This window comes from Branchiostoma floridae, chromosome 7 (assembly GCF_000003815.2).
Source record: "Branchiostoma floridae strain S238N-H82 chromosome 7, Bfl_VNyyK, whole genome shotgun sequence".
Classification (NCBI taxonomy): Eukaryota; Metazoa; Chordata; class Leptocardii; order Amphioxiformes; family Branchiostomatidae; genus Branchiostoma; species Branchiostoma floridae.
Window position 1 is genome coordinate 9,029,846 of NC_049985.1, and position 27,958 is coordinate 9,057,803.

The 27,958-nt window shown below is 44.4% G+C and overlaps 2 protein-coding genes and 1 long non-coding RNA gene across 4 annotated transcripts; 1 reads left to right on the plus strand and 2 right to left on the minus strand.

The window, feature by feature from the left end:
* Window positions 1-1,133: 1,133 nt before the first annotated feature.
* Window positions 1,134-15,598, minus strand: LOC118419917 (von Willebrand factor D and EGF domain-containing protein-like). Its single transcript, XM_035826580.1, has 22 exons — window positions 15,431-15,598; window positions 13,381-13,540; window positions 12,567-12,697; window positions 11,899-12,168; window positions 11,225-11,329; window positions 9,647-9,712; window positions 8,405-8,619; window positions 7,338-7,424; window positions 6,997-7,102; window positions 6,454-6,656; window positions 6,246-6,319; window positions 5,974-6,037; window positions 5,303-5,500; window positions 4,635-4,828; window positions 4,124-4,330; window positions 3,677-3,899; window positions 3,327-3,534; window positions 3,049-3,218; window positions 2,614-2,868; window positions 2,391-2,505; window positions 2,136-2,264; window positions 1,134-1,411 (listed from the first exon to the last, which is right to left on the minus strand). The coding sequence occupies exons 1-22, from the start codon at window positions 15,507-15,509 to the stop codon at window positions 1,404-1,406; spliced, it is 3,267 nt and encodes a 1,088-aa protein (XP_035682473.1). The 5' UTR covers window positions 15,510-15,598; the 3' UTR covers window positions 1,134-1,403.
* On the plus strand, window positions 3,146-19,048 carry LOC118419922. Of its 2 annotated transcripts, none has more exons than XR_004831695.1 (3): window positions 3,146-3,268; window positions 3,696-3,824; window positions 18,982-19,048. It is a non-coding gene; the product is annotated as an uncharacterized LOC118419922 (long non-coding RNA). The 2 variants fall into 2 exon arrangements; XR_004831694.1 differs by lacking the exon at window positions 18,982-19,048 and adding an exon at window positions 9,450-10,016 and having other exon boundaries at window positions 3,696-3,918.
* LOC118419916 (von Willebrand factor D and EGF domain-containing protein-like) lies at window positions 16,810-27,645 on the minus strand. Its single transcript, XM_035826579.1, has 22 exons — window positions 27,509-27,645; window positions 26,917-27,076; window positions 26,645-26,775; window positions 25,978-26,247; window positions 25,535-25,639; window positions 24,680-24,745; window positions 23,342-23,556; window positions 22,586-22,672; window positions 22,168-22,273; window positions 21,573-21,778; window positions 21,371-21,444; window positions 21,039-21,102; window positions 20,425-20,622; window positions 19,858-20,051; window positions 19,321-19,527; window positions 18,834-19,095; window positions 18,475-18,682; window positions 18,158-18,327; window positions 17,721-17,975; window positions 17,499-17,613; window positions 17,240-17,369; window positions 16,810-17,007 (listed from the first exon to the last, which is right to left on the minus strand). The coding sequence occupies exons 1-22, from the start codon at window positions 27,585-27,587 to the stop codon at window positions 16,959-16,961; spliced, it is 3,351 nt and encodes a 1,116-aa protein (XP_035682472.1). The 5' UTR covers window positions 27,588-27,645; the 3' UTR covers window positions 16,810-16,958.
* Window positions 27,646-27,958: the final 313 nt, after the last annotated feature.

The window sequence follows — 27,958 nt, forward strand, 5'->3', positions numbered from 1 at the left end:
GAACAAAATAGTTCCTGGTCAATTTTTTTAAATGTGCAATGATAGAAAGCTAGACAGCAAAAATCAAATATAATGCATAGAATATGTTATTTTTATTGAATGTGGCACAATGAAGCTAAATAATCTCGGAAGAGAGAGTTATAACGACGCTAGAATAGTTGGCGCAATATGTGATGTCGTCATGTGAAAAGGCTCTCTGGGGGCGTGGTTGGGAAACCCTTTCTTGTTCTGAGATTCCCACGAGCATACACGGTGTCCTTCCCCCGTGTGTGACAGGTCACAGTGTTTATGAGGATACTATGTGGTTATCAGTCCATTTTTTAACCTCCTTGAAATAATAATGTTATTACGTTTTCGGATTCTTTTTTAGCTAAAAAAAATAACGCAGCAATAACGTTATATCACAACAGCAAGATGAATCTAAGCTTTGAAGATGATGTTATTTGTTTTACACCGTAACTGTCTGTACTATGATCTACTATGATGTGTCAACGGTTTGACACAAATTGATAAATCAGCTGTGCCAGACCAGTCATATGGGACTTCAAGCAGATGTTACCCTATGGACAATTTCAATAATCACTGTGGTCTGACTTGTTATCCCAGATCAGTGTCTTGGTACTGATATTATTTTTGTCATATTCGTCGGTTTTGTATGAATATTCTAAACAGAGTCATATTAGTCTGACATCTTTGATGTGATTAACTCACATAGTTATTGATCTTCCAATCATTTTTCTGAAAACAAATTCTATAGACAATACATTTATAATATTGCAATGTAACGTTATCTGCCTTGAATTGTGCATAACCATAACCAGGCTATATTTCCCGGCTTCGGTAAGGATTATCTAAAGGGGCCTTCACACGAGAGGCGGAATGAGCCGGAATGCCATCTAAATGAAAATTCTCTGTATATCCCTGTGTATCAAACACCTTAGCCTCACCGCAAACACCTTAAGGGAGGATTGTGTCCTATGGGCTCTTATTCAGCTTGATACTTTAACTATATTACTACTTCCACGCCCACCCCCATAACGTTCTTATTCAGCTTGATACTTCAGCTATTACTAAAATTGAATCCCCTAATGAAAACCTTTGCTTAGAGAATACAGACAGACCAGCATCGTACGTACATGCCAGAACCCATTTATTCTACTGCACGCGTGATGAACACGATCACTGTACCAGTCTCTATGACTATGATTCAGGCTTTCTAAGGATGGCATAGCAGTCATTCGACTGCAAAAAACAGAGTGCAATAGAACTGATGTATCATCAGACAATAGACTCATACAGCCTGCTAAGGAGGCTATACTCTCACTGCAGGTCTGCTAAAGTAGTCAGGATGGTGAGTTGTCATCAAGGCATTGCTGGGGTCTGTTTAACCACACCGTCTTCTTTCAAGATGCTGCGAAAGAAATGTGTAACAAGATTTAGAAGCTGATGAATAAAGAAATGCTGTAAATCCTCTTCATCTTATTCCATTTCAGAGTCATTGCTTGAGAAGAGGGTACATGATTATGGCATTGAAATCACGGTGTTCTCAAATGGCCATACCCCCCCCCCCCCCCCTCGCTTTACATCACAGGCCAGATGCATCTACAGGTACGTGTTGTAACCATAACGTTACATTCAGGGATTACCAATACATTACCTACATATGTTAACCTACATCTCTTAAGCTATTCGCAAAACCCGCCGTTCATGCAATTTGTCCGTACGTTATTTTGGGAGGCTACGTCCACGTATTTCTGAAACAGTCACCCGTACTGTCACCCGTACTGGCAAGTACGGGGGGAGGCGAACGCGCAGCCCGATGGTACAGAGTTTTGCCTGCACGTAAAGTTCTAGGGCGTGCTCCGAAATCCGTCGGATTCCCTACGAGTTCGTACGGAGGCGGTACTTACCACTACGGATCCCAAAAGATTGCCCACGTGTTGGCACGTAGACAGCACGTATTTGCACGTACGGTGGGTTGTGCCCTTAGCTTAACCTGTTACAGTGGACTGGTGTCAGCGTGGTCAGACTTTCAGAATCTATATGGAGGGGCAATCGCAGGGACCACGGGATGACGTAACGACCAAATCATGCAATGGCACAGAAAAACGACTACATGTGTATATTCATCGTACCCTGGAGAGACACACTCTTCTGCTTTTTTATCTTCAATATGAAGGCCACGGCCAGCACGAGAACAACTGTGCCAACAGCTGTACCTACTGCAATGCCGACTATGTACTTTGGCTGCTGTTCCTCCGTATCTGTGTATGATATAGTAGATGAGTTATAATCATAAAGACGAGATGAGAACCATTTACACCTCCATCTTGAACCAAAAATGTAACCATACAGATCATGTGCATTTATATGTTTATCTCGGCACTCACCTGGTCTATGAGTCCAGTCACTGCGGTTAATGGACGGGTTGCAGTACCGAGAGTTGTCCGCAGGGTGGCTCCCATTGACGGGGTAGCAGAATCCTTTGATCTCGCAAGCGTTTACCTGTCAGTATCAAGAATTGGGACCATTTTAAACATAATCTGTAGTAAAATATATTTTTTGTAATAACAAGCATAGAATATGATTAGAGGTTGGAAATATAGGACGTACCTTAGGCCGACAGACGCCTGTTTCGTCACACTCCTGACAGTAGGAGTCGTAGATGGTGACCTGAAGCATGTCGCTATTCAGACGACCGTCGTTGCTAATGGCAACAGTGACGTTACTGACGGGAATTCCCGTGTTCTCATCTGGGTTCCCGTCGATGATCAGGACATCCTGGTCCACTGTACACTCCACCTCACGGAAACTCATGAAGGCAGCAGTGGCGGGGAGAGCTGAACGCTGGCGCCCCCTCGCCGTGTCCTGTGAAGAAAATAAGTTTTTTTTAATTTTATTTCTATGTCCTGAAGAGTATTCAACGTCTCTCTGTGTCACAGTGGTTACAAGATGAGCTTCATCCGAGTGACGATATCAAGACATAGTCACTACTAATGTTAGGACCGTCGAAAAGGCAAGCAGCACGTTTTGGTCCAAAACACTAACCGTATGTCTCTCCACATGACATCGAAGAGACCGCGAATCTAGGAATCCATCTCCGACGACACCGATGACGTCACAGACCCCAGACCTTACGTCACACGTGTGTCCGTGTCTGACGGCGACCAGAGCGGGAGGTTTCGTCATGTCCACCGAACAGTCGGAGGAGGTGTAGCCTTGGAAGTGAAGACAAATAAGACATGATCAGGAGGAAAAAGGACGTGCTGTAATCACCATCGTTATTTTTATAGTTAGATTACCTTCTCAGTTCTAAACCGTCTCACCTGTATCGCAGTGGCACGTCGCGTTGACACACTGTCCCCTGAGACTGCACCTGCCCGGACACAGGGAGGAACCCACGAACGAAGGGGGGAGGGCGGTGCTGTTCTCGTCCTTCTGGTCGTACAGCGTGACGTTTTTCAGGGCTTCCTCCCGACACAGTTCCTCCATCAGCATGGCGGCTTGTTGTAGAAATGCCAAGTTATCCGTCAGCTGTAAGAATGACAAGGATGCCGCACATACATTAGATTGACTATGGCGTTTACCCTCCAACGAGAGTCAAATGATTGTACGTCGTGAAGGTATAAGGGAATAGACCCAGACTAAACCATAAACAACGACCAGCTGATCTCACCTTGATGTCTTCAACACAGTCTTCCACTCCCGAGAACACGTCCACGTTTGACAACATTGCGCATGCGGCGAAGGCAGGAGATGTCATGGCGGCTTCCTTGCACATGACCGTGGCGTTCTCCAGTGTGATTCCACTCGGAGTGGGCCAGGTCGCGTTGGCACCCACTGGGAACGGAGCACGGGTGGACTTGTCAGTGACTCGTGTAGACCGGAGGTACCTGGGTCTGGTGATAAACATGTGGGGTGAGCTGTTGTATTCCTATTATTCTTCCAGTCTTGCAATTTCCATTGTCAGATCACAAGGCTTAAAACTGAGAGTTAAAATTTCGATCTCTGTCACACACGTGTACGATTAGAACCAACCTATCCGTTACAGCTTCAGCGTTAGAACACCTCCCATCTCATCCCGGTTCTGTTTTATGATAAGTATAGTTTATGTTCCACCTACCCTCGGGCTCTCCTCTGCACCAGTGTGTCTGTGATGTCGATGTCGAAGTCGTTCCGAAAAGTCGGTACCGTGTTGGGATCTCCGCAGTTCGGGCCGTTGGTGGTGCATGCGCAGAGCACAGAGCCATCGTACCGACTGGTCATCGCCTGTCCTGCTGTGTCCGCATTGTCGGGGAGACTGTCGAACAGGCTCTGTCCGGCTGGGATTCTGTGTAAAGTGTGGTTATAATTGTTAGTACTAGTACATGCTTTATGTCTACACCTTCCAACAGTACATTCTATCTTGATACATCAAGGAAATAGTTGATATCCAGTCAAAGCCAAAATAAAACATTTCTATTTCGTCTTGGTCACAAAATTATTCCTTGATTCGTTTAACCTTCAATGAAAGGATGTATAATTCATGTATGGTTTAATCAGTCGTATGTCTTGTCAGAATAAAATCGCTGTCATTGTCGACTCTCCCGTCATGGTTAGACCATAACCTATTTAAAAAGAAGACACATTAACACCTCCAGGACCAACTGAACGCGTTAGAATCCGAGATGGTTTCATCACTGGCTCTGAAGTCGTTGCTGCTGTCGTGGTCGAATGTGCCGAACAAGCCTTCCGTTTTCCCGAAGTCGTCGCTGGGTACCTTCACGTGCAGATTCATCCCCCAGTTATACGCATCAGTCCGCACCTCTGCACCCGAGGGAAGGGAAACCTGGAGGACCATGCAAGAAACGTTTTTCGGCATATCCTAGATTTAATCTTGTCAGTTGCCGCTTCCCGCGCCCATGGCTGAAAAGCTGTTATCATCAAGGGCATGAGATGCAAACTGCAATGATGCGACAACGAAATGCAACAGTTGCCCTATATATCAAATTCTGGGATTCAGAGTGGTAATATTTACTGTAAAATATGTTTCATGTCTCAGATCGATACAGCACATGTATGTTCAACTCTTACAACTTACAACCGTGTCTGATGGTCTGTGTTGGCTTGTTTTGTTATCAATACCCGGTTAACTCATGGCGTAACACACTAAGTTTGTACTAAAGAGTACAAGCTACATATTCCGACAGATCCACATGAGTGACGGTTCGGACCTCCGTCCTATCTGAGGGACGTCCCTAGCGGAAGCCAGGTAAATTTACACTAGGGTCGAGTGTAAATTTCTTACCTTGAAATTTCTTACCTTGAAATTCCTGCCACTCCTACTGCGGGTGACGCGCATCCCTTTGGCAGGCTCCTTCTGACTCTTCAGCCGGACCGCCGGAGCTGTCTGGCCGAAGGGACCGTCACACATGTCTATCGTGATGACGTCATCTCCCTCCCTCACGGCAACGCCACAGTTACAGGAGACGGCCCAGCAGCGCCACACTCGGGAATGGACCTGATATACATTTGTCAATATTACTCATATTAACAGAAGTCACACCTTTATAGGATAGAAACACCTAGGAAAATATGATTACTCACCTTTGGCAGGCGAGGCCTCTTTACTAAGACCTGGGTACCAAGTAATATTCAAATTCAAACAGAAGAGATCATCGATGAACCTGTATACTGAGTACCAGCGTTTTCAGCTTTAATACGCTCTCGTCGTCGTAAAAAAAAGTATGTTTGAAACGTGTCGGAAAGCTATCGACGTTAAATACGTCGAGAACCAGTCGAGCATCTGACGTCGAAAGGAGAAAAGGACACCGTCACAATTCGATGCTCAATATCTCGATAAAGTTAGGTCGCAAAGTTCAATTAGTCTAAAGAGACTCGTCGTCCGATCGATTTTCGCTACAAGTGAGGGGGGGGTATATGGACATTGCCTACCACACCATCCTATAGACGTTGCCTGATGATAGAGCCTACCTCAAATGGACGGCCTTTACTTCTGTGCAGAACAAAGTCCCCAACTCCATACCAGTCGTACCTCCTGCAACATGTATAATCACAAAAGTTAACATTGTTGCTAAACCTTCACTATACCAACGAACGCTACTTCACATAGCTATGTAGTACCTGAAACCATGTACGAAATAAAATCAACTCTTTGTTCCCATTATCAGGACATAGCAGACAGGAGACCTACGTAACGGTATGATGGTTCCCCGTATAACAATGTGGACAGTGGATCACGGTACCTGCGGTCAAAGGTGATATAATGCGGGTCACCCGAAGCGTGAGCTTCGCTTGTATCTTGGTCGATAGTGGTCACCTTATATGGATGAGGAAAGAAGGACAACAATGTCAGAATTTCTGAGCGACTGTACCTTACATACAAATGTTACCCGGTGTTGAAATTGAGGAGGTACGTACATCCAAGTGACGTCAGATGAGGCAGAAGCCTACCAGAACACCATGAGTGTTACCACTCGGTGTGACGTCACAGTCAGCTGACGGGATGACGTCTATCTGCACGTACTGGTCTCCGTCAGTCTGGAAGTCCCGGATGGCCCATACCGTCACCGTCTGCGGATTGTCGATGCCCCAGCTGCCTGTGCCAAACGACAGGCTACACTGGTCCAACAGTACATCAGGGCGGCCCAGGTATCCTGGAGGACAGAGAGAGGAATCTGTCATATTGACATCCTTTTAGAAACTTCCTTCTAAAGCTTCTCGAAGTTGTAGAAACCACAGCGCTTGATTACGCTGGACTATAAATGTGTCGTAAATATTGAAGGTACTGCGTGGGTTTAAAAAAGGCCTCGTCACCTTTGTCATACGATCGCCGCGAGATTGCAAGATGAGCGGGAGTACGCTTGGAATAGTCGTGCATGGGTACTACAAGATTCAGCTGTCTTGTTTCGTTCAACTTTTCCGCAAACAGGCAGTCCCATGCAGATTCTCTTCATGTTTTTAAAACTGACTGTATGTTCTAGTGACAGGGCCTACCGTTGTTATTGACGATCATGACGTCACAGTTGAGGGCGATGGTTGAGTGGACTGTGAAGTTGGCCGGCCCCCCGTCCTCATGGACCGTCAGGTCTTGTGGTCCGACCTTTTAGATGAAAATACAGTTTAGTCGCCATGCAGCATTTTAAACACCTGTCACACATTCATGACCTTCCCGAGCTTTGCTCCCGACTAGTCCCAAACCAAGTTCTATTCCACTTTGCAACTCTAGGCACATCTAACAAGAATATGTATTAGAATATGTGTGACAGGGGCTTAATAGCAACACATATGCTGGTGGGAAGACCCATGTGTTACATGAAGACTGTAAGATGTCTCACCACGATCCCAGCGTAGAACGGGTCACTCTTGTCCGGCACGGTGGTGATGTTGGAACCGACAAAGTGTCCATGAACCTGGCAGCTCACCTGTAGGTTATGGAGTCGGAAATGGTACAAATACAGATAATAAGGATATGCTAATACTCTTATTTGTTTTGCTTTATATTACTTCATCATTTATATTACTACACAAAAGAACATCACCGCACTACAAGTGATGCAGAATAAAGCAGGCAGACTTACCTTGGGAACTAACCGCACCTCGATCAAGCATATGCACAATGTCTTATCATGGTTGACAGTAAGCGAAAGACTCTATGTAAGCAGCATGTGTACATTACACAAGGTACTCCTTGCCAGGGAGCCGTCTTTATTGTACAGTAGACTACATTTGGTATCGGGCCAGCATAGTTATCATACAAGACACGCGGCACGGCAAAACTTAAGAACTGAAAAACCAAAAACAAACAGCCTGAAAAATCCTTCACATATAGAGCAGCATCAGATTGGAACAAACTATCACATGAGCTGCAAACTGCGAACACATCCAGGATTTTCAGACGGCAGCTGGTGAAACATATGCGAGACTTAGCTAAAGACACATGAGGGGCTTGATGATTTTTGGATAAGGCACATGCGTTTTGTTTAATGATTTTTATTGACATGTTGTATGTGTGTATGTTGTAAACTGTATGTGTCCAAGTATTATGTGCATTACTCCTGGAAGATTAGTTGTTGCATTGAATGTTAACAACTAAAGGAGTTAATGAACAATAAACAATAAACAATAAATCTTTGAGACCTATAGGAGGTCCCTACAACAAAACATTCTGATTTCCAACAAGGGGGGCACAAAAATGGTACATAAATGACATTTATGATGATAATAATACATGTAACCAAGTACGTACAACACTGCGATACCAATAATCACAACTGCGAAATAGATCTGGATTCTGTGCCATCTCATCTATTTTGCAGCATCAAATGCTATTGGAATAGTTCTACTGACTAGTCGAGGTGCACCGTTTTGTTTCATCATGCCTAAAAGTTGGTAGACATTTTACCTCAGTGTTGAGTAAGATATCAGCCTGGTCCAGATAGGCTGTCTGCACCCATCCCGGCATCTGTTCCGTCAGGATGACAGTGTCGTCCAGAAGCCACTCCACAACCCACGTGATGTTGGACCAGTCCGGACCGTCAAAGTCGCACAGAAAGTACGACTCGGTCTGGTCGGCTTGGTAATTTAGCGTGGGGGCGCCGCGAAGCTTTGGGAACATGTCTGGGAAAGGAGTGATGTCATCAAACCGTTTTCCATCTGACAGTTTTCCATCATTTCTGTGATGTAGCCTGTGGTTAACTTTACGTTCATTTGATGTAGAACTGTTTTCAGTTGTATTGGTGTTGGAGCCTTTCAAGGACTTTGGGCCTGTGTGACATCGGTCTATTTGGTGAAGCCAGTTTCAAACGTACTTTCATAAGCTTGCGGTCACTTATGTCAAACTATCCTGGATACGTGTCTGTGCCTAATACATTTGTGTGCTTGTTGTCTAGTTGTCCGCAGTTCTATTCACACTCAAATAGGGCGTTTGCATGTTTCGAGTTTATCTAGTTAGACTTATAGCTTGTTTGTGTCTTTCTAACCTGCAACACTTCAGACTGCTGAGCTAATGGATAAATTCGAACTCTAGCTTTCAACGATTTCACTTTCAGATGTTATCTTCTTGGATGTGTGGTTCGTAAGCGCTTTTGCAATATCTAGTTAACTAGCCTAAATCAAGTATTTGATATAATGTCGTCTACAAATACAAATCTTGTACATGGATTATATGTACATAGTATCAAGTCAGTAGTCCTGTTTTTCAGTGTTGTCATCAATGCCAACCTGAGTGTTGCTGTATCAGCAACCTAACTACATAGCTTTTGTGAAGTGAACAAAGTGTGCCTATAAAGTACTGTATATACACCTAACGTCAATGAAGGTGATAAGATACGGATGATAACATTTATTCTAGATCAAGCAACTGGGTAGATGTTGGTACATCTATCCAGCTTCTTAAGTAACTGTTGTCTTACGCATGGATGCTTTGTTGTTGTTGTTGTTTTTTCTAGATAAGAGACCAGTGCTTCACAGTTATCTGAACACGTGCATCTGAAAATCTCATCTCATAAGGGAATATACCTGGAGAACAAATTACCTCACAGTCGCCATCCTATCAGATAAACAAGTACACTAAACTACATCAAATACAACTTTGTCAACGTCGTCTATAAGATGAATTGTCATCATGTGAGACTGAATGCCATACCAGTGCAGGCCGGATAGAAGCCGCCGTTCGGCGACCCTTGACCCTCTGGACATGGAGCCCGATCTCCTGATGGAAATAAATTAGGCCATGTCAATAAATCATCCACTTGTCACAACTACAAGATTTGCAACTTTGATATGAACTCACGGGCCAGCCTACCGTGTTTGTCTGGTAATTAGCAAAGCATTAGAGAATGCAATCAAACCAACAGACATTGGATGGTTGGTTTGCGACGAGATCCTGACAAGAACAAGAAAAATAGCCGGAAGTGAACGGCTTACCCAGTTTGAAAGTTTTATAGCCTAAAGTAAAAGGTATAGAGCGACTTTCGTACACAGTTTATGTAGACTTACGTGTACAAGGGCACAACCCGGCGTACGTGTTTTTGTCCATTCGTTGTTTTTTTATGGAGGCTACGTCCGGAACGTTTTTTTTTTCTGAAAACGTGGGGAAGGATTGACAAGAGCAGGCAGAGAGTACGTCTCAACGCACGTCATTCGCACGGTTGCGCAAGGTATGTAGTCTGCACGCCACGCCTGGACGTGGGCGTTACGTGCATCGTTCGTTGCGCAAGTGGTAAGTGAGTTGTACGTACGGTCTCTGTGCGATTGCCACGTTACCGTGAGCAGGCCGTACTTACACGTCCTGCTTACGTATGGTTTCCTTACTCACTCGCATTGGCTGTACAGGGCACACGCGTCGCCCGTACTGGCTCGTACAGAGGTCAATCCGCAGCCCGAACGCTGAGAAAGTTCTGCACGCACGTAACGTGCTATGGCATGTCTGTGGATCCGTTGTATTCCGTAGGATTTCGTACGGATCCCAAAAGATTGCCCACGTTTTTGCACATAGACAGCACGGAGTTGCACGTACGGTGGGTTGTGCGAGTTGTTGAAGCAATTACAGCCAACTCTATCTTTAAATTAAGTTAAACACACATCACTACACAACTCCATCATATAGAAGGGTACAGGGTATCAGGCGTTTAAAACGTGGGCCGGGAGACTCCATTTTAAAATCGATTCTACATACGTTTTATGCCACGGATTCGCACGCTCACATCGAGTGAAAAAAATTACAACAAGTGTGTTTGACATCCACTTGTCACAACTATAAGATTTGCAACTTTTATATAAACACACAATCCGAGCCTGCGGTATTTGTCTGGTCAGCAAGGCATTAAGAAATTCATTCAACACACAAAATAACTTGCATACCTGGTGTGCGACGATATCTTGACAAGAATAAACTAAGGCCGCCTGACATAGAATGGTTTACTAGGTTGAGAAGGAATTCGTTGGTGCCGATGTGATTGCAAAGTTGTATGACCTACAGAACGGCGTGACCATCCAGTGTACATAAACTTAAGCACTTATAAATACTACATAGTATACAGTTTAGCTATTTAGAAGCACCAACTCTATCATTTAGGGTGGGGGAGGCATCAGACTACACGTTTAAAATATGGGCCGGAAGACTATATGCTAAAATCAAGTGTACGTACTTTTTATGCCATGGACTCGCACGTTTACAATGGGTGAAATTGAGTTTACAACAAGTGGCGTGAACAGACCCTACCTGCACAGTAGGCGCTGGGATGGGCGGCAGGCAGCGGTGAAAGTTTGTACACCAGAAACGTGCTGCAGTTCTTCACCTTCAGGTTGACGGTACTGTCACAGCAACCTACACAAAGTAATAAGACTTTGAGCCTGTGTGACATCGGTCCTATTTGGTGAAGCCAGTTTCAAACCAAAATTTTCCTAACGAAATTACAAGCTTGTGGTCACTTATGTCAAACTATCCTGGATACGTGTCTGTGACTAATACATTTGTGTGCTTGTTGTCTAGTTGTCCGCAGTTCTCTTCACACTTAAAGCACGATTTACACACGTTAATAAGATGTCGCACGATATATAATCCTTTTGCCTGGGTGCGACACTTGTGCGTGTGCTAAGTGTACTAAAAATGTTAAGGCTGATGCCTCAAACGCCCGAGGAACACATTGGGACTTGGGCATGTACATAATGGACAGCTCTTTTAACTTTGAATAGTTTCAGCAGTTAACTTGATATGCAATTAACCAATGCCAAACAAACAACTCAGGTAAAAACGATATTGAACAGAGTGATGCAGCACGACCAGTGAAGGGATACGTTTAAATTTTCGCAGTCTTCGTTGTAACGGCAGCGGGAACTAAAAACTACCGCGAACATTCGAGGCATTTACTGACTGAGAAGACATGTGAACCATACCTCCTTGATTGATACATCCTGTAACATCCTGGGTCTGGTTGACCGTCGGTACGGTACCGTCCATCCACACAGGGAACCTGGTACCGCAGGAGTTCACGGGGACACAGGCGGTGGGCATTTCACCTCCGGCCTCGCTGACGAACCGGTACCAGCCCTCGGCCAGCCCCTGGTCGTCCAGAAGCTCTGCCTCTGCACGGCCGGTAGAGTTGTGGCCGGCGCTCCGCCAAATATCGTCGATGGAGTCGTGTTCCTTCGGCTCACACGGGTCTTCTGTGTAGGGAAAAGGGAATAGATCTTTTTACTTAATATTCATTTACCCTGTTTCAATCGTGTTATGTGCTGCTAGTTCCCGCATTCATCTTCTATTGACATAGTTAGCAGTCTTGTAGTCCTACTTTTATCTTTTATTTTTCACGTCATCATACTCTGTACTTCAATCTGTTGTACGTATTCCTTTACTGGATGAATACCCCTCAATGTTTCCTACATGCTTTAAAAGAAAGGCAGCTACAATCGCAGACTCAGTATAAGTGTGTTCTTGGATTACTGTATTTTTCTCTATCTTAAAACATGTGGCAGCTATGCCGTATCTTGCATTTTACAATATTTGTCTGTCGTTGGTCTTGTAAAGCCGAATGCTGTGATAAAGAGAGCGTGTGGAGTCTTACCTGAACCTTTGCACTCGTAGTTCACCTCTAGGTATTTTCCGACATTCTGGCATGGATCACCAAAAACGGTGTTCGCCGCGGGTACAGAACACCGTTGCTTGCCTTGGCACATGCCCCGGACAATAGCCAAGCTGGAAAAACAAGAGTTTGGAGACCTCATATCTCCGTGAAATAGTCTGATTATGTAAACAATTTCCACATTTACATAATCTTTGTTTGATTATGGACACATATAGATAACTTACACTGGTCACAATGTTGACTGTGGATCATTTACCATTTAGAAGAATTATAGCACTTTTACATTAATTATGAAAATCAGTACAAATATAGACTTCCCTCATTAATCATGCCAATTAAGTGCCAGTTTGCATAATCTGAACTTGATGTACCTACATACCAAATATCATCTAAATTTGTCGTTCCATTCTTCAATTATCCTCCTTAGAAGATTTTGAGAAAAACGCCGCTGCAGTTCCATAGCTACCTGCTAGGGGACCCAAACATATACCACATGTTCCTTACGTCACAAGCTATCTGCCACCAAAAAAATCAAGACCCTAGCACATCCAGGTCAAAAGATACAAAAAATTGAATTTCTGCTGCAGTACCAAGGTCACATACGAGTGGGCCAAAATTGACCTTGACCTTCGTCTTTCCAACACCTACCCACATAACAAATATCATGGCAATCCATCAAGAGTTATGCTGGCCTCAAATACCCGAAAACACAGCACACACACAGACAGACACACCAAAAACTATATGTACATTTTCCTAGGAGATAACAAACGGCAATGTGGAGAGAACAAACCTGTCAGGAGCACGGCAGCCCCCAGGAGGCATGGGGGAGCCACAGTCTTTAGTCCCGATGTGTCCGTAGTTGGCGAAGCTGATGTCTAACGCTTCCCCCGGCAGACAGCCGAGGTGTAGGGTCATGCTCTCACATGCTTGGTGGTTGTGGATCGTCCTACCTAAGAGTCACCGGTAAAGATGGAACCATTTACCCAGGGGAGCAGCGATGGCGACCGGATTTTTGTATAGAATACACAGAAATGACCATCAGCTAGGTAAAGCAATGTAGATACAACAGAACGTCTATTTTGACGTAATCATGATGAAATCGAACAACCCCAGCCAAAGTAGGGATGGTGCGAGCCAAATGTACATGTACGAGGGGTGATCAATAAGTTCTTGGCCTCACGCAGAAATAATAAGTACAACTCAAATTTTGAGGCACAACTTCATAGTATGGATCATTTTATCAATATCCGCCAAATTTCAAATCATTGGAGTCACTACTTTACAGGCATTCGTTTTTTTTTCTAAATTAGAAGGTAAGTGGCGAGAAAAAAGTGGTGTGAATTGTGATCAGACATTTGTGGGTCGAGTTCCCCATGCCGTAAATTAACAAAAGACATTGTCAAAATGTTTGATAATGATTCTCTTCCTATTTCAAGCAAAAAGAATTGGGTGTCTGACTTCCATCAGCGCAAATTGACCCGCACACTCAGGTCAGGTCAATTGTCGACGTTTTTTTTTCTTCTCCCTTACCTAACATTACTGTGTGTCGCCTGCAAAGTGATGATCGCAATAATTTGAATTTTGGTACATATTTATATAAGACTTCATACTTGCCATCTACCCTTCGAAATCTGAGCTGTGCTTATTATTTCTCAGTAAATCTCAGGACTTATTGATAACCCCACGTACATGTATAAAATCGTATATGAATGTGTACCAAAATTCAAATTATTGTGATCATTACGTTGCAGGCGACACACAATAACGTTAATTAGGTAAGGGATAACGAAAAAGAAGTGGACAATCGATCTTCAGCCTGAGGGGTGCGGGTCAAATTGTCTGATCACACTTCACCCTTCTTTTTCTCGCCTCAGTATGAAATCAAAGTGGCCAGGAAGGTTGAACATAGGTATACCATGATCCTCTGGACCTGAATTTTCTGTCGACGTTTTTTTTTCTTCTCCCTTACCTAACATTACTGTGTGTCGCCTGCAAAGTGATGATCGCAAGAATTTGAATTTTGGTACATATTTATATAAGACTTCATACTTGCCATCTACCCTTCGAAATCTGAGCTGTGCTTATTATTTCTCAGTAAATCTCAGGACTTATTGATAACCCCACGTACATGTATAAAATCGTATATGAATGTGTACCAAAATTCAAATTATTGTGATCATTACGTTGCAGGCGACACACAATAACGTTAATTAGGTAAGGGATAACGAAAAAAAAGTGGACAATCGATCTTCAGCCTGAGGTGTGCGGGTCAAATTGTCTGATCACACTTCACCCTTCTTTTTCTCGCCACTTACCTTCTAATTTAGAAAAAACGAATACCGGGAAAGGAATGACTCCAATGATTTGTAATTTGGAGGATATTGATAAAAGGCTTCATACTATGAAGTTGTGCCTCAAAATCTGAGTTGTGCTTGTTATTGGGGTGGGGCCGGGTGGGGCCGAGAACTTATTGATCACCCCTCGTAACTATGATGTGTTTAGCAACAGACGTATTTATTCCAGCAAGACGTTAACACATGCCAGCGTTCCAAACGTAGGTAGTCAAAATGCTGACTTCTAAATTGACTTGTCTGTGTCTGCATTCTTTCCCAGGTTTCCATTGTTTTAAAGAAGCAACTCCGTGGATCGCGTGCTGTTCCCTACCCAGCTATATTCCTCTGGCCGGCTTACTCCTCTATTCGTTCCATTTCTACGATTTTTCCAGCGATCCGGAGTCTGGTAGAGACTAACGTTACAGACATTGAAGAAAAGTGTGTGTTCTAAACTAAACGAGGTACGTTTAGCTACGTTGCGAAACCGACCAAAGGAGTCCAACTCACCAGCCCAGGGCCCGCTAAGGACAGGCATGATGACCGCTAATAAAACAATGACCTTCACGGCACCTTGTCCTGAGGACATGACGGAAGGCGTGATGTGTCTGAAGCGTGGAGCGAGAAGGTCACTCCAGGAGCCCGGCCACGGTACGGACTGAGACACACCAAAATGAGACCTACTTCTAGTATTAATAATTAATGATACAGTCAAATTTGGCCAAGCAACCACAGGTCATATCCGCCAATATCCCACTGTTCTGTGGGCGAGTCTGAGCTGAACCACGTCTCTGAGAAAAAGTCAATGTGGACATTCTGTGTTTGTAAAAGCACACTCTTCTAATTTATTGCAAAGTGAGCGTGGGTTGCACAGCATTATCGTTAGCATTTGGAAGGGGCATGGTCGTACAGGTACATTCCTGAGAGTTCCGGAGGGTTGTTGTTGTTTACAGTTCCTCCCGTAATATTTGCAAGTAGTATCTATACAGGGGAAGGATCGTGTCAACCGTTTACGTAAGGCAGGGGCTCACAAATAACGTTTACTTTGTCCCAAATCCTCCTATTAACCTACATGATTAACCTCCAGATAAGACCACGTTTGAAATGGTTTGATTATTTCATGTAATTGTTATCTAAGTAGGTGCGAACTTATAATTGTAATGATGTCATAACATTAGTTTGCAAACTTTATCATCATTTCTTCCGATTGAATTATTGGGAGTTTCTGCAACTTCTCATTTCTCGTCACCAACTAGAGAAAAATGTATCCTTTAAACGTTCCTTGAACATGTTACCAAAGTACTGTTTAGTGCTTATCTTTTTTATTTGATAACCTTACCTTTACAGCAAATATATGACACCATCGTTTGCGATCGATGGTCAAGCATACAAAACAAAGCTGAATTCTAAATTGATGTTTCATCATAACATGAGTAAAAACTGGTACAACTTGATACCTGATGATTCAACACCCTTCAGAAGGAAAACTTTTTTTTTAAAATTCTGGACCTCATTTGAAGAAATGATCATGTGTAGCCGGCATGGCCCAAAAGAAACATACACACGCTGCCACTGAGTTACGTATTTACTGCATGTAAGGATGACTTTTCCCGCCAACCACACAGGCAAGCTGCACAATGGGGCGGCCACCTCTTTCACATCTTCACCCTTTTCCTGATGAATTTTCTCCTCCCATTGCTCTATCTATTTCAGGTGAAAAAAATTAATTCGCTTACTTTTATTTACGAAGGAAATATGGGGATGACGATTATATGTTCTGTGTACTATCCATATGTCACTTGTAGTACTGTACTAGTAAACAGACAGATCAACATCATTCAAGTGCATGCCAGAAATCCTTTATTTTACTGCACACGTGGCACGTTCCCGATGGCAATTCAATTGAGACCCGAGTGCAAGAAACCACAACAGAGAATCAATACTGAGTGCAATAGAACTGATGTGCCATCGTAAAAATCGCATTGAGCCCGCTAAGGATTGAGCTCACTACAGGTCTGTCTAGCCCGTGAGGTTGTCATCAAGGCATCGCTTGGGTCTGTTTATCCACATCGTCTTGCTTCAAGGAGCTGCGAAACACACGTGTAACAATATTTAGAAGATGATGTATACAAAAAAAAGTGCTCTAATTCCTCTTCCTTTTCAGAGTCATTGCTTGGGAAGCGGGTACAATGTATGACTTTGTCACCAACAAAGACAGTGACCAGGTTTGTACAATCTACAAACAAGGCCAATCCCAGAGACCCCGGGATTATCCGTGACGCCACGACTAAATCATGAAAATGTCTATAGCTAACGTACCCTGGTGAGACACTCCTCTTCTGCTTCTTTATCTTCAGGACGAAGGCCACGGCCAGCACGAGAACAACTGTACCAACAGCTGTACCGACTGCAATGCCGACTATGTACTTTGGCTGCTGTTCCTCCAGATCTGTGTATACGTGGTATAGTAAATGAGTTAGAAACATAAAGATTATATGAGAACTATCTACACCTCCATCTATAACCAAGAATGTGACCATACGAATCATGTGCGTTTACATTTTATCTCTGTACTCACCTGGCCTGTAAGTCCAGCCTCTGCGGTTAACGGACGGGTTGCAGTACCGAGAGTTGTCCGCAGGGTGGCTCCCATTGACGGAGTAGCAGAATCCTTTGATCTCGCAAGCGTTTTCCTGTCAAGATTAAGGATTGAGGACAATTTCAATGTCAAATGGAGTGGGAAATATTTTTGCAATAATAGACATGAAATGTTATTGAAGGTTGGAAACACAGGACGTACCTTAGGCCGACAGACGCCTGTTTCGTCACACTCCTGACAGTGGGAGTCGTAGATGGTGACCTGAAGCATGTCGCTATTCAGACGACCGTCGTTGCTAATGGCAACAGTGACGTTACTGACGGGGATTCCCGTGTTCTCATCTGGGTTCCCGTCGATGATCAGGACATCCTGGTCCACTGTACACTCCACCTCACGGAAACTCATGAAGGCAGCAGTGGCGGGGAGAGCTGAACGCTGGCGCCCACTCGCAGCATCCTGAAGAAAAACAAGGTCTAGATTTCTATGTCCTGAAGAGTATTCCACGGCTCTCTGTGTCACAGTGGTTGCAGATGAGCTTCATCCACAGCTGCAGCAAAGTGATGACATCAAGACCCAGTCACTACACATGTTAAGACCGTCGAAAAGGTAAACAACACGATTTAGTCCAGAACACTCACCGAACCTCTCTCCACATGGCATCGAAGAGAACGCGAATCTAGGAATCCATCTCCGACGACACCGATGACGTCACAGACCCCAGACCTTACGTCACACGTGCGTCCGTGTCTGACAGCGACCAGAGCGGGAGGTCTCGTCATGTCCACCGAACAGTCGGAGGAGGTGTAGCCTTGGAAGTGTCAAGTGAAGACAAATGAGCATGATCAGGAGAAAAGAACGTGCTATGATCATCACTTTTGATCTTTCGCAGTGCTAACGTTACGTGGTAACATTACATGTACAGTTAGATAACCTTCCCAATTCTAAACTGTCTCACCCGTATCGCAGTGGCACGTCGCGTTGACACACTGTCCCCTGAGACTGCACCTTCCCGGACACAGGGAGGAACCCACGAACGCAGGGGGGAGGGCGGTGCTGTTCTCGTCCTTCTGGTCGTACAGCGTGACGTTTTTCAGGGCTTCCTCCCGACACAGTTCCTCCATCAGCATGGCGGCTTGTTGTAGAAATGCCAAGTTATCCGTCAGCTGTAAGAGAGACAAAGATGCCGCACATACATTTGATTGACTATGGCGTTTACCTCCCAACGAGAGTCAAATGATAGTTCTTCGTGAAGGTCTACAGGGAATAGACCCATAAGTTATTACTAACCCATAAACAACGACCAGCTGATCTCACCTTGATGTCTTCAACACAGTCTTCCACTCCCGAGAACACGTCCACGTTGGACAACATTGCGCATGCGGCGAAGGCAGTAGATGTCATGGCGGCTTCCTTGCACATGGCCGTGGCGTTCTCCAGTGTGATTCCACTCGGAGTGGGCCAGGTCGCGTTCTCCTGTGTGATTCCACTCGGAGTAGGCCAGGTCGCGTTGGCACCCACTAGGAACGGCGCAGGGGTGGACTTGTCCGGGACTCGTGTAGACCGGAGGTATCTGGGTCTTGTAATAAACACGTGGAATGAGCTGTCTTATTGCTATCATTCTCCAAGTCTTACAGATTCCATTGTCAGATCACATGGTTAAAGAGACCTTAAACTGAAAGTTCTCAATCTTTGTCACACACGTGTATTCGGTAAGTATTAACCTATCCATCATAAGAGTTAGAACACCTCCCATCCCTTCCCGGTTCTGTTTTATGATAAGTGTAGTTTATGTTCCACCTACCCGCGGGCTCTCCTCTGCACCAGTGTGTCTGTGATGTCGATGTCGACGTCGTTCCGAAACGTCGGTACCGTGTTGGGATCTCCGCAGTTCGGGCCGTTGGTGGTGCATGCGCAGAGCACAGAGCCATCGTACCGGCTGGTCATCGCCTGTCCTGCTGTGTCCGCAGGGTCGGGGAGACTGTCGAACAGACTCTGTCCGGCTGGGATTCTGCGTAGAGTGCGGTTATAATTGTTAGTACTAGTACCTGCTTTATGTCTACACCTCCCACCAGTACATTCTACCTTGATACATCAGGGAAATAATCGATATGGACTCAGAGCCAACAAAACATTTCTATTTCGTCTCGGTCACAAAATTATTACTTGATTCGTCTAACGTTAATCATCAATTAAAGTATGTATAATTTATGTATGGTTTAAATTTGATATATTCCCCCTCTATTGTCCACATGCCTTATTAGAATAGGATCGCTGTCATTGTCGACTCTCCCGTCTTGGTTAAACCATAAACTATGTAAAAAGAAAACACATTAAACACCTCCAGGACGAACTGAACGCGTTGGTATCCGAGATGGTTCCATCCCTGGTTCTGAAGTCGTTCTTGCCGTCGTGGTCGAACGTGCCAAACAAGCCTTCCGTTTTCCCGAAATCGTCGCTGGGTACCTTCACGTGAAGATTCATCCCCCAACTATATGTATCAGTCCGCACCTCTGCACCCGAGGGAAGGGAAACCTGGAGGACCAAGAAACATTTCTCGGCGTTTTCTAGATTTGACTTTGTATTCATTCAGTTGCCGCTGCCCGCGCCCAGTGTCTGATGGTCTGTGTTGGTTTGTATTGTTTTCTATACCCGGTTAACTCATAGCGTAACACAACAAGTTAGTTTGTACTGAAGAGTACAAGCTACATATCCCGACAGATTTCCTTGATCCACTCACACCGGGAAGGACCTCTTCTTGTTTCAATAAGTGTGGTGGGTTCTTTTACATGCTTGAGGTGTGAATCTCCTTTGGACCTCCAGTTAACGTCCTATCCGAGGGACGTCCCTAGAGGAAGCCAGGTAAATTTACACCTAAAGTCGAGTGAGAAAATCTGGTTCCTCTTACCTTGAAATTCCTGCCACTCCTACTGCGGGTGACGCGCATCCCTTTGGCAGGTTCCTTCTGACTCTTCAGCCGGACCGCCGGAGCTGTGTGACCGAAGGGACCGTCACACATGTCTATCGTGATGACGTCATCTCCCTCCCTCACGGCAACGCCACAGTTACAGGAGACGGCCCAGCAGCGCCACACTCGGGAATGGACCTGATAGACATTTTTCAGTATCACTCACATTAACAGAAGTCACGCCTTTTTGGATTAGGCCTCTTTACTAAGTCCTGGGTACCATGTCGATTCATATTCAAACAGAAGAGGTCATCGATGAACCAGTATACTGGGTACCGGCCTTTTTAGCAGCTTAAGTGCGCTCTCGCTGTCGCAAAAAAAAAAAACTTGTCGGAAAGCTATCGATATTAAATAGTCGGAAAGCTATCGATGTTAGATATGTCAAGAACAAGTCGAGCAACCGTCACAATTGCTCGATGATGACTCGATAAAGTTAGGTTGTAAAGTTCAATTACTCTAAAGATTGGTACCGAGGATTATGAACCTGGAAGTCAAATTAGATCGGTGTCCGTTCCATACTGTCCTATAGACATTTCCTCAGTGATAGAGCCTACCTCAAATGGACGGCCTTTACTTCTGTGAAGTACAAAGTCCCCAACTCCATACCAGTCGTACCTCCTGCAACATGTACAATCAAAAAAGTGAACATCGCTGCTAAGCCTTCACTATACCAACGAAGTTCTACTTCTTATAGCTATATATAGTAATCCAAAACCATGTTCGAAAAAAAATCAACCTGTAGTAGCTTAAGTTTACTTTCTCTCTGTTTCCATTATCAGGATATAGCACACAGGAGACCTAGTTTCAAAATAAGGGAGTGCATCTTTGGGACGGTATAGCGGTACGATAGTTCCCGTATAGCAATGTGGACAGTGGATCACGGTACCTGTTATCAAAGGTGATATAATGCGGGTCACCCGAAGCGTGAGCTTGGCTTGTATCTTGGTCGATAGTTGTCACCTGATATGGATGAGGAAAGGAGGATAACAACGTCAGGGTTTCTTAAAGACTATTACATACAAATGTTACCCAGTGTTGAAATAGATGAGGGACATCAGACAGTGGCATCAGATGAGGACGAAACCTACCAGCACATCCTGAGTGTTACCACTCGGTGTGACGTCACAGTCAGCTGATGACGGGATGACGTCTATCTGCACGTACTGGTCTCCGTCAGTCTGGAAGTCCCGGATGGCCCATACCGTCACCGTCTGCGTATGGTTGATGCCCCAGCTGCCTGTGCCAAACGACAGGCTACACTGGTCCAACAGTGCATCAGGGCGGCCCAGGTATCCTGGAGGACAGAGAGAAGAATCTGTCATATTGACATTCGTTCAGAAACTTCGTTCTAAAGCTTCTGGAAGTAGAAGAAACTGCAGCGTTTGATTACGTTAGACTAGACTATTAATGTCTCGTGAAAATTGACGGTACACGTGTACTATGTCGGATTGATAATAGTCCGGTCACATTCGTCGTACAATCGCCGTATGATCGCAAACTCAGGACATTCTTGGAATAGTCGTGCATGTGATGATGTGTCCTTCAAGATTCATCTACCCTGTTTCATTCAACTTCTTGCATAGTTGTCTTTTGTTCCACAAACAGGGAGTTCCATACAGATTCTCTTCGTCTTTTGCTGAATTGTTTATAGGACTGAGTGCATGTACCAATGAGAGGGCTTACCGTTGTTATTGACGATCATGACGTCACAGTTCAGGGCGATGGTTGAGTGGACTGTGAAGTTTGCCGGCCCCCCGTCCTCATGGACCGTCAGGTCTTGTGGTCCGACCTAGAAACGGACAACAAAGAGGAGTTATTCACTATTAACTTGTTTAGGTTTGATTCAGATGTCTCTTAGTAATAACCATTGTGCCCCTGTGTGCAGGCGCCTTGCAGCACTGCCGTCACACACTCTCAAACCAAGTTCTAGCTCCATTTGTCCAAATCTTAGTAGTAGGCTGGTGCAGATAAGATTGGTTATAAATAACTTCACCGACAAACTCCTAACCAGTGACCTGTATTTGACATGGGTGAAGTGTATAGTTACACTTATACTTGTTGGAAGACCCAGGTGTTGTATAAAGACTGTAAGATGCCTCACCACGATCCCAGCGTAGAACGGGTCACTCTTGTCCGGCACGGTGGTGACGTTGGAACCGTCAAAGTGTCCATGAACCTGGCAGCTTACCTGTAGATCATGGTGTCGGAAATGGTACAAATACACACAATAAGGATATAATAGTGACTCTGCTTTATCTATTAAATGTTCGAGACTTCTGAGTGGTCACTTTAATAAAGCATGATGATTTCCATGGGTGAGGACAGAAGCATCAAAATGGTACAAAAATGACATAACAGAAATTTAACGTTTGTATTTGCTTGATGATAATGACACAAGCAACCAAATAAAACACTTCTCTGCCATTATCACAGCTGTGGACAGAGACAACCTTTCAAATAGTGTACAATGTTATTGCTCGTGGTGATGTTTTCGTGACCGGTCCACTGCAAACTTAAAACTGCCGCGAACATTTTGTTCTGCCTGCTGTTCGCTTACCAAATGTGTGTTGTTTCAACGGCGAACTTAAACCCATCGCAAATGCTCCATTTTCTCCCTACCGCGAAACTAACCCCGCAAATATTTCTCCTTTTGTAGTATTTTAGTGTGCGCTCAAAATTTGTAATTTTGCTGATTGTATCGTCTCAGCTACTTTGCAGTGTCAAATGCTATAGGGACAGTTGTACTGGTGTCGGTGCACAGTTTGTTATTTTGCAGTGTCAAATGCTATAGGGACAGTTGTACTGAGTGTTCACGGTGCACAGTTTCATCATGTCTAAAAGCTAGTAGACATTTTACCTCAGTGTTGAGTAAGATATCAGCCTGGTCCAGATAGGCGGTCTGCACCCATCCCGGCATCTGTTCCGTCAGGATGACAGTGTCGTCCAGAAGCCACTCCACAACCCACGTGATGTTGGACCAGGTCGGACCGTCAAAGTCGCACAGAAAGTACGACTCGGTCTGGCCGGCTTGGTAATTTAGCGTGGGAGCGCCTCGAAGTTTCGGGAAAATGTCTGGGGAAAGGAGTAGTGGTATGAGACCGTTTTCCATCTAATGTTCATTCTTTTGCTTTAGCTTATGATTTTCTTCGTTGTCATTGTCAGGAAACGTTCAATTGATGTAGAACTGTTTTCAGTTGTATTGGCGTTTGATCCTTTCAAGGACTTCGGACCTGTGTGACCTGATTTTCGTAATGAAATCACAAGCTTGTGGTCACTCATGTCAAACTATCCCGGATACGGGTCTGTGACTAATGAATCTGTGTGCTAAGTTGTCCGCAGTTCTGTCCAGACTTAAAGAGGACGTTTGCTTGTTTTGAGTGTTTATCTAGTAGGTCTAGTAGTTTGTTTGCGTCTTCCTAAGCTGCAACACGATTTTCCAGACTAAGCTCATAGATAAATTTGCACTCTAGTATTTAATGATAAGGTAAGTTATTACTTTCTAGCATGTGTGGTTTGTAGGCGCTTTTGTAGCTTCTCGTTAACTAGCCTGTGAACGTGATTTGGAGCGGTTGCCACTAGTCATTTAATTAAGTTGTCTACAAATACAAATTAGGTGGGCAATCCTGTTTTTAGTCAAGTTGATCAGTACTGTCGTCAACTCTAACCCAGTTACTGATGTGCCAGCAACCTAACTACATAGCTTTTGTACTGAATTGCAGTTAAGTACTTTTCTATTAATGTGTATACACCTAACGTCAATAAAGGTTAGACATCAGGTGATAAATACGAATAATAATAGACGCTCAAGCAACTGGGTAGATTTTGGTTCATCGATCCAGTTGCTTGGGCATCTTACATGCGAACTCTTTGTTCTCTACGTAGGAGAAAATGCTCCAGACCACAGTAAACTGTACACGTGCATGTGGAAATCCAAGGGACTTTTCTAGTCTGTGCAACGCAAACTCCGCTGTCCAGGGCTGTAAAGTGGCCCTTCCCCGCGGACCGGCGGATGTTGGGCGGGCTGCTATAAGCGAGATTTAATCAAGCTATGTGGGGCAGGCTGCTATAAGCGAGATTTAATCAGGCTAGGACTTTTCGCGGTGAGCAAAACATCTCACAGTCACCATCCTACAGTATCATATAGATGACCATATCAAATACAGCTCTGTCAACGCCGTGCCTAAGTATGACATACCAGTGCAGCCCGGATAGAAGCCGTCGTTCGGCGATCCTTGACCCTCTGGACATGGAGCCCGATCTCCTGATGGTCAAGAAATAGGTCGCCATGTCAATAAATCATCCTCATGCCACAACTACAAGATTTACAACTTTGATAAAAACTCACGAACAAGCCTACCGTATTTGTCTGGTCAGCACGGTATTAAGGAGTGCAATCAACAAGAAAAGACATTGAATGGCTGGATTACGACGAGATCTTGACAGGAACAAAGGAAATGGGCCGAAAGTGAACGACTGTAATACCCCCTGAAAAGTTTTATGACCTACGCATGTAAAGAACAACTTTCGTATCCAGTGTACAGGTGGGGTCACACTTGCGTATATATTTAAGTCCGTATGAGGCGCGCATTGGAGTATTTGCCTCCACCAGGCTCCACAGGTCGTTGTAAAAATAATGGAAATTGGACAAACGTAAACAGGTAACATGTCAGACGAGTTAGCTGACTCGATAACCATACTTCTCGGTCAGCTAACTCATCTGGCATGTTATATATCTATATTTGTCCAATTTGTACTATTTTTCCCGCGACCTGTGGAGCCTGGTAGAGACTAAGAGCTTCATACGCACCTCAAACGGACTTGAATATATACGCATGTGTGACCCCACCTTACATATACTGGCGTGCGCGCACTTGTAGTACAGCTAGCTTTGAGGACGCAATTAGAGCATTTAGGACGGTGAAAGGTATCAGACGTTCAAAAACTGATCCGGGAGACTCCTTTCTGAAATCTATATTCTGCATACGTTTCATGCCACGGATTCGCACGTCAACACTAGGTAAAATACTTTACAAGTCTGAACAGACCCTACCTGCACAGTAGGCGCTGGGAAAGCCGGCAGGCAGCGGTGAAAGTTTGTACACCAGAAACGTGCTGCAGTTTTTCACCTTCAGGTTGACGGTGTTGTCACAGCAACCTACACAGAGTAATAAGCACGATTTACACATGCTTACACACGATTAACAATGTGTCGAACGATATATATCCTCTATTGCCTGCGTGCGACACCTCGGCCCAGGCCCGAGGAGGTTCCGAAGAAAACGTTTCAGATCGTTTCAGATCTTGATATGCAATCAAAACCAACATCAAGCAAACCTCTGACGTGAAACCTTAAGAAGAATATTTTAACTAAGTGAGACAGCATGACCAGTGAAGGAAAATGTTGACATTTTCGCAGACTTCTTCTTAACATGAACATTCGGGTCATTCCATGTTCTCCCTCCGCCCTATCGCGAATTTATCTGTGTACCGTACCTCCTTGGTTGATACATCCTGTAACATCCTGGGTCTGGTTGACCGTCGGTACGGTACCGTCCATCCACACAGGGAACCTGGTACCACAGGAGTTCACGGGGACACAGGCGGTGGGCATTTCGCCTCCGGCCTCGCTGACGAACCGGTACCAGCCCTCGGCCAGCCCCTGGTCGTCCAGAAGCTCTGCCTCTGCACGGCCGGTAGAGTTGTGGCCAGCGCTCCGCCAAATATCGTCGATGGAAGTATGTTCCTTCGGCTCACACGGCTCTTCTATGAAGGACAAGGAAATAGATCTTTCACTTCATATTCATTTACCGAGTTCAAGGCATGTTGTGTGCTGCTAGTGCCCGCATTCATCTTTTATTGACATAGTTATCAAGCTTATCAACTTTTATCTTCTACTTTCTACTTCATCAAACTCTGTGCTTCAACCGGCCGTACGTTTTTCTTTATTTGCTTCTTACCCCTCAATGTATCTCATATATTTCAAAAGCAAGGCAGTAACAATGGAAGACTCAGTATAATTGTGTTCTAGGATTCTGCAGTTTCCTCTGTCGTAAAACATGTGGCAGCCATGCCGTATGTTGCACTTAACAATATTTGGCTGTCGTTTGTCTTTTTCTTTTAAAGACGTATGTTGTAATAAAGAAATCGGGTGGAGTCTTACCTGAACCTTTGCACTCGTATTTCACCTCTAAGTATTTTATGACGTACAGACATGGATCGCCAAAAACGGCATCCGATGCTGACACGTGGCATTGTTGCTTGCCTTGGCACATGCCCTGGACAATGGTCAAGCTGGAAAACACAGAGTCAAATAGATTTTTCTGTGCAAATTGAAACTTGTGTCACTTCCGATATCATATCAGTATCAATTCAACTCAACAAGACGTCAAAGTTTCAAACGACATAACAAAGGATAATGTGGAGAGATCTAACCTGTTCCTGGCACGGCAGCCTCCAGGCGGCATCGGCCAGCCACAGTCTTTAGTCCCGATGTGTCCGTAGTTGGCGAAGCTGATGTCTAACGCTTCCCCCGGCAGACAGCCGAGGTGTAGGACAGTGTTCTGACATGCTTGCTGGGTCTGGATCGTCCTGCCTAAGTGTTAACCGGTACAGATGGATCCGATTTACCCAAGGAGATGTATTGACCGGCGTTGGCGACATATTGAAATGGCTATCAGCTATGTATTTTCATATATAGCAAAGCAACACAAATATTCTACAATTATTTCGACGTAATCATGATGGAAGTTTCAAACAATTCTTCCAAACCATATAAATACGCGACCAAAATGCCAAAATATAACTTTGATAGGCTTCGCAACAGAAGTATTTAGGACAGCAAGACGTTAATGCATGACAACCTTCCAAACGTACGTAGTCTAAATACTAATCTTGAACTTATCTGTGTGCAAGCAATCTTTCCCTTTGAAGAGTACATACATTGAAGAAAAAAATACGTCTTCTAAACTACGCGAGGCACGTTAGCAACATTGTACCTAAACTGATGAATTAGAGCCCAACTCACCAGCCCAGGGTCCGCTAAGGACAGGCAGGATGACCGCTAATAAAACAATGACCTTCACGGCACCTTGTCCTGAGGACATGATGGAAGGTGTGTCTGAGGAGCAGGTCCCTCCAGGAGCCCGGTCACGGCACGGACTGAGGCGCACCAAAAGGAGACCTGCTTCTTCTATTTATACAAGCGAAGGATAGTGTCAACAGTTTACGTAAGGTAGGAGCGGTTAAATAACGTTTACTTTGTCAAGATCGTAAAATCCTCGTATTAATCTCCATTTAGTCTCAATTCGAGATAAGATCAGATCTCAAATGTTTTGATTATTTGAACTAAATCTTTATCTAAGTACTTTATCTAACCTTAGCACTAATACTTTAGGCAAGCTCCATATAACGCAGTCTGGATTATATTGCCACAGAAAATAAGTAAAAAAAAAAACAATGTCAGCATACGTCGATG